General features: G+C 60.1%; 1 protein-coding gene across 4 annotated transcripts in view; it reads right to left on the bottom strand.

Annotated features, from left to right (window-relative positions):
* Nucleotides 1-1,007: 1,007 nt before the first annotated feature.
* Nucleotides 1,008-6,429, bottom strand: part of DNMT3A (DNA methyltransferase 3 alpha) — an 87,024-nt gene continuing 81,602 nt past the window's right edge. For all 4 annotated transcript variants that reach the window (XM_053250306.1, XM_053250321.1, XM_053250311.1 and 1 more), the window contains 4 exons: nt 5,732-5,817; nt 5,290-5,359; nt 4,838-4,956; nt 1,008-4,496 (listed from right to left, as the gene is read on the bottom strand). In XM_053250306.1, coding sequence (XP_053106281.1) covers nt 4,355-4,496; nt 4,838-4,956; nt 5,290-5,359; nt 5,732-5,817 — 417 coding nt within the window. In that variant the 3' untranslated portion in view covers nt 1,008-4,354. The remainder of the gene's footprint in view (nt 4,497-4,837; nt 4,957-5,289; nt 5,360-5,731; nt 5,818-6,429) is intronic.

Below are 6,429 nucleotides of genomic sequence, written 5' to 3'. Positions count from 1 at the left end.
GTGGACTAAAAGGTAGACACCCCCACCCAGGTATGCTTAGGGGTGAAATGGGACTCCTCCAGGCAAGGCAGGGGTGCTCCAAACTTGAATCCGCAGATGTTGTTGGGCTACAGCTCCCACCATCCTGGCCTCTGGCTGTGGTACCGCAGGGCTTTCCTTGTTCCTGCTACAGCAGAGGGGTGTGTGTGTGTGTGTGTGAGTCTTTGGTTCAGCCCCTTAAGCATGTTATCTAAACACAAACCTCCGCTATTTTCATTTGCACCTATATAAGACCCATTGAAACCAGGCTATGACCTATGGGGACAGCAGGAATGCAGGCTTGGGAGCGGGACGGATTTTGACACCTGGCACACTTCCGCTTTGGGGCCTAAAGTGAACAAGTTCCATGAAGTGGCCAAATCTGAAACATTTTTGATGATCTGTTAGCAAACAACTAGGTAGGAGCAGGGGGGCGTGATTGAGTGTGAGAGAGGAGCTGGGCCGGTGAAGGTGCCCTACCCAGCCCTCTCCTAGACAACCACTCCCTGACAGTCGATCAAAAACCTGGAGTGTGCCCAGCTCCCACGACTGGGGCAGACCTTGGTCTCTCTCCCCTCTGAACGCTCATGTGAGCTTCTGTAAAGGGGAGGGCGGGTGTTTCCCTACTAGAAGCAAACTGTAGTTGGCATCACACCGCCCCCCCACACACACACACTTTTCAAAAAAAGACACCAAGCTCTGGCCAGCAGCTGCTGCTCTTCTGGAGCCCGGGCCTCCCCCGGATTGCTTCCGCTCCGCCCTGCAGCAGTCCCCCCCAAACACTCCGAGCCAGAGGGGTACGAAAAGCACATGACGGAAGAGAGAGCCGCCCTCTGGGTTTGTTTCTGCACAAAACAGAACATTTATTCAAGTGTTCTCCAGCACAAGTACATCAGCAAGGAGCCTTCCTCATTCGAGTGTTCTGGGCATGAAATCAAAAGGCGAAGGATGGGATGGAGGCGGAACGGACAGACTTTCTACACCTGCTGCACCATTGACCTTTTAATTAGTTTATAAAACAGCTATGTCACGAGCAATACTTACACAGAGATACAACAGCCTGCCCATGGGGAGGGGAGCCGGGCCTCCCCCTTCCCACCCCTGGCAGAGCAGAACCATACTCTGAAATGTACATTTTTTTTCTCAATAAATATAGAAGCAACCCTAAAAAAATAATAATAATAATAAGAAGAAGAAGCGAACGAAAGGCTGGGGCATCCCAAAACCATCCTAGGGGGAAAAAAGAAAAGCGGCGGTGGGGGTGGGCCCTGGAAAGGCAGGAAGGACGTCTGGGTGAGCGGCGTGGAATGTCGAGGGGGGAGGCGGCTGGAGGGGGGGCCGAGCTCTTCCCAGGGTCTGGACACAGTTTATTCTTCAGCATGGATACATGATTTCCCACAAACAGTAAAGCATCTCAGCTACTTCAATGTCTAGGCTAAAACACATTAAATCTTTCCTTTAGGTTTCAAGTACAAAGTTAAAATGCCTTTTTTTTTTAATAATAATATATAAGAGTAAAATAAAAGAGCTCTCTTAACTCCACTACAAGGAAACAAAACAGTCATTGTCTAGACAGCAGAATTAAGTTAACAAAGATCTGTAATAAAACAGTTTAGCACCTTGGTTGTCATTTCCTTCCTCTGCAGATGCTGAAGGAATTCAGGCAATGGGGGGGGGGGGTTGGGGTCCGGCTGCTTTGCTGTTCAGTCTAGGGCTGTGCCCCCCGGCAGAGGGCCCTGTGCCCAGCGAGGGGAGCCCAGCGGAGTCCGTCTCCAGAGGCTGCCTCCTCCCACCCCCTGGGGGGAGCAGGGGGATTCTGGGGCAGGCCGCCCCACAAGCCCAAGCCGCCAGGCCACACAGCCAAGGAGGCTTTCTGGGGGGTGGTCACTTCCAGTTTGGGGAGGATCAGGAGGGTCTGCTCTATGGGGCTCTGTGGAGTGGGGCCTGCCTGGCAGCCCCACAGGAAGGCAGGGAGCCAGCCAAGCCATGGCCTGCTGGGTCCAGACTCCTGGGGAACGAGGCGGCTTGCTCGAGGGCCAAACCAGAAGTCACTGGAAGGACAGCTCTGGCGAGATCGGGGCGGGGGGGAGTGGTAGGGGGGGCGCTGCCCAAAGCAGGCGGGGGGGGAGGCCGCAGGCCTCCGCTCGGGCAGCCAGCCACCCCCCTTGGCTCAGATGGCCCTGGGGGCAAAGCCCAAGGGCTAGGTCACTGGGGGGGGGGCTCGTGTTTCCCACTTAGCACCAGGGAAGTCCCGAGGAGCCCTCTCTCCCCTCCCCCACTGGGGCACGTGGGCAGAGGGTGGGCTGAAGCCGCTGCGGGACTCAAGGGAAAGCAAGGCTGCCCGTGAAGAATGCCACACACGGGCAGGCAGCCGCTGGACTCTCAAGGCAGGGAGGACCAATCGAGCGGCAGGGAGGCCACGAGCCATGGCTGCGTGCGTGCGTGCGTCTCCTCCAGAGTAGTCCTCCGCCACCCTCCTTCCCCCATCCAGCCCTGAGCGAGACCCCAGCACCCTTCACAGTTTGAGGCAAAGTAAGAGGAGCCCCGTCCCGCCAGCTCCCTGAAATGTTAGCACCAAGGCCGGCAGCCTTCCAGACGGGAGCTCTGCTGCCAGCAGCAACTGCCTCACTCGGGTCCATGAGGCAGAGTGGGGAGCTGCTGAGGCCGGGAGGGGCTCCTGGGGACCTCCGGCCCATCTCCCTGTTAGCACCAAGGGCTTTGGACCCTGTGGAGAGCAGCCCCTGCAGGCAGAAGCACCCCCAAGCCCATGCACCAAGGAGTGGCTGGAGCCCCATGGCAACCCCTGGCACCCCACGGGCCAAGGCCACGGTTTCCGTGCCACAGCTGCTGAGGTATAGGCCCAGGAAATGCAGAGGGGCGGCCCTCCCCAGGGGAGAACTCCCCCCCGCCCCCCCCAAGAGCATGCGCGGGGGGGGGGTGAGAGGGGTTAGCACAGCCAGAGTCTGATCAAGCAAAACAGGAAAGGGGGGGGGGTTCACACACAGGGGGGAGGGGAGCTGTAGGTGCGGCCCCCCAAACACCACACAAGATCCCAGAGGGGTGAGGGTGACGTCTTTCTCCCCACTACCTCCCGACCCCCAGGGAGAGCTTACAGTGGAGTCTGCAATTGAAGGGGCCCCATCGGAGGGAAGAGGCCCCCCTCCAAGGCCCGCTGAAGGATGCTGCAGCCTTGAGTCCAGAGATGACCCCAACGAGGGCGGGGCCTGGGGGCTGCCTGCCGGCAGGGCCAAGTGGGCAGTGGGGGGACCCAGGGAGGGGGCACCGCCCAAGGGCATCCTCCGCAGCAGCAGGAAAGCACCAGTTCTGTCAGGGCGGCTGCTTGCGCCCCCGCAGGGAGGCTGGCTGGCCGGCCAGCTCCTCCGTGCAGGGCCCTGAGGGCCTGAGGGAGGGTTGCCTCTGAGGAACAAAGAGCATTATTGCATGACACCCGGGTGGGGGGGCGGAGGACAGCACCGCCCTCTGCTTGCTGCCTGCCTGCCTGCCTGCCCGCCCTTTCCCCCTCCCGCGAGAAGGGGGGCAGAGCTGCTCTGAAAAGCCACCCCCCCTCCGGCAGGCTGGCACTCGAAGCACCACAGAAGTGGCCCTCAGGCACATGCCCCCCGCCCCGCTGTGGTAGAAGCACCATTTTGAAAGTCAGTTGTACAGTAGTAACAGTACCTTTTATATATAGACATTTCTCTCTCATAACTCTCATATATATATATAAACTGTAAACAAGAGGTAAGCGTGGCTTCCTCAAGGTCTTCTGTATGTGGTAGGCACCCAAATACTGTAGAAAAGAGTGTGGCTGGGGGGCGGGCGGGTGGGGAGGGGCCGGCAGCTCCCCTGCTCCAGCCCGCCCCCCGGCCTGGCGCTGGCCAGCAAGGAGGCCGGCCACGCCCGGCGTTGTGCTCCTTTGCCGAGCAGGGGTGGCAGCGGCGCCCCACAGCCCGCTCCGCTTTGGGCTTGGCTGGAATGCCCGGCGGCGGCGGCCGTGCCAGTGGGCAAGCCCTGGCTGCCGGGGGCTCGGCCGAGGGGAGGCAGAAACCAAACTAACAGACAAACCCATCCAGAAAGAGCAGGAAATTAAAGGGTTACCAACAGAACGTGGGGCCGGGTGGTCAGGTCGGGGCAGTCCAAATCGGGGAGAGGCTGGGCGAAGAAGACCTGGGCGCTGGGAGCCGGCGTCACACGTGTGGGGCTGTCCTCTCCCCGCCCCCCCTCTGGCCCACCAGCCACCACCTCCTCCTCCTCTTCTGTTCCTGGGGGTGGTTGTGTTTGAGACTCCTCCTCCTGCTCCTCCTGCTCCGCTTTGCCAGTCTGTGGGGGCGCCTCTTTACACGCAGGCAAAGTACTCCTTCAGCGGGGCAAAGAGGTGGCGGATCACCGGCACACTCCAGGAGCGGCCCAGCAGTCTCTGCCTTGCCAGCCGGCTCATGTTGGACACATCTGTGTAGTGGACCGGGAAGCCAAAGACCCTGTGGGCACGGGAAGGGGGCCAGTTAGCCCCGGTGGCTACTGGCCAACGGCAGGGCTGCTCTGCAGGCCTCTGGCTGGCAATGCCTGGGGCCTTGTTCTTCCAGCTCCGGAGGAGACAGAGTCGCCTCTGGCAGCCCAGAGCTCCAGGATCCCCCGAGGCGATGAGGACGGGCCCTCCGGCCTGAGCCCAGCCAGGCGGACCCTCCCCCAGAGGTCCAGGGCTGTCCTCAGCAGGGGCAAGCAGAAAGCACACAGGCCGGAGGAGGGCCTGGCCTTCCCCGCCAAGCCCCCTCTTGCGACCAGGCAAGAGCCCCCCCCGCCCCCACGCAGCAGTCCCCACCTCTCCATCTCGGTGCACCACAGGATGTCTTCCTTCTCGTTCATGAAGACGGGGAAGTGCTGGTCCTTGCCTTGCTTGATGGAGTTGGAGCGAGTGGTGATGGTCCGCACTTTGCTGAACTGGGGGGGGCAGGAAGAAGGCCGTGTCAGGTTGCAGCTGTCCGGGTCCCCCTCCCCGCCCCCGTGAAGCAGGGGCCGCCCCTTCCCAGCCGGCCCCGCCTCTCGGCCACTTCACTGATGCAGGGTCGGCCCAGGAGGTGCCACTTCCCAGCCTCCCCCTCTGGCTACCCAGGAAGGAGAGCAGGCAGCCATGTCAGCGAGCTGCAGCCGGCTTCTTGGCCTTGGACTAGGAGAAGGGCAGCAGCTTCCCGCCTCCTGTGTGTGTCCCCCCATCACAGGCCGGACCCTGCACCCCTTGCTTCCCTCCCGACCCACACGGCACCCGGCACCCACCTTGGCTATCCTGCCGTGTTCCAGACACTCCTGCAGCTCCAACTTATCATTCACAGTTGAAGCCAGTGGCCTGGAGGGGGAGCAAGCGGGCAGCGGGTCAGGGGGGTCGGCACACTCCTGCCCGCCCCCCACCCCCTGAGGCTGCTCAGGGGCGTGTTGGTGGCATTCTTCAGGGCAGGGGGGGGGCCCCCCCAGTCTCCCTGACCCCCTTTCTCGACCACAAGAAGTTGGTTTCTATTCTATTCACGAAGTACAGAACGCACCAGCAGGGCCACAGCAACCCTGCGGCCCATTGAGTCCATTGTTAATTTAGCCAATTCTATTAATGATCTTATATTAATGGCGGCCACTTTGCGAGTGCTGCTGACTGGGCAGGACATCAGCCTTCAAAGAGCCACCCAATGAAGACAGGGTGTCGTGGCTGTGTGATGTTCCGACCAACCTGTTCATGCCAGGCAGGTTCCCCCAGAAGTACCGGGCTCTGTGTGCTGCGGAGACTTCTTTGGCATCAATCATCACTGGGTTGGACTGCAGCCGGGAAGGAAGGAAAGTCACATGACAGGGCAGCAAAAACGGCCCCCCCCTCCCCTGCTGTGCCCACCCGCTCTTGCCCCAGCGGTGGCTGCCTCACTTCCTGGCAAAGCAGAAGAGCATGTACAGGGCGGCTTCCGCGGGCCACCAGGCCTGCCCCCCTGCCCTCTTCTCATCCCCAACTTGCACTGCGGGTGGAAAGGAAATGGGAAGTGGACCGCAAAGGGCGTCCTGCCCTGACAAGTGCGAGGGCGAGAGTTCTCCGCCTTGCGTTCCCAGATGATGCTGGACTACAACTCCCATCATCCCTTTTGGCCAATGTGGCGGGTGTGATGGGACTTGAAGTCAACATCTGGACTCAGTGAGTGGCAGCTGTGAAAAAAAGCCAACTCCATGCTAGGGATCATTAGGAAATGAAATGAAAATAAAAATGCTAATATTATAATGCCTTTATACAAATCTATGGCGCGGACACATTTTGAGTACTGCGTACTTGGTCACTGTATCTTAAGGAAGATATTGTAGAAGTGGAAAAGGTGCAGAAAAGGGCAACCAAGGTGATCAGAGGCCTGGAGCACCTTCCTTATGAGGCCAGGCTGCAGCATCTGG

The sequence above is a fragment of the Hemicordylus capensis genome, chromosome 1, assembly GCF_027244095.1.
Source record: "Hemicordylus capensis ecotype Gifberg chromosome 1, rHemCap1.1.pri, whole genome shotgun sequence".
In the NCBI taxonomy this organism is placed as follows: Eukaryota; Metazoa; Chordata; class Lepidosauria; order Squamata; family Cordylidae; genus Hemicordylus; species Hemicordylus capensis.
This window is presented reverse-complemented; position numbering and strand designations above follow the sequence as displayed.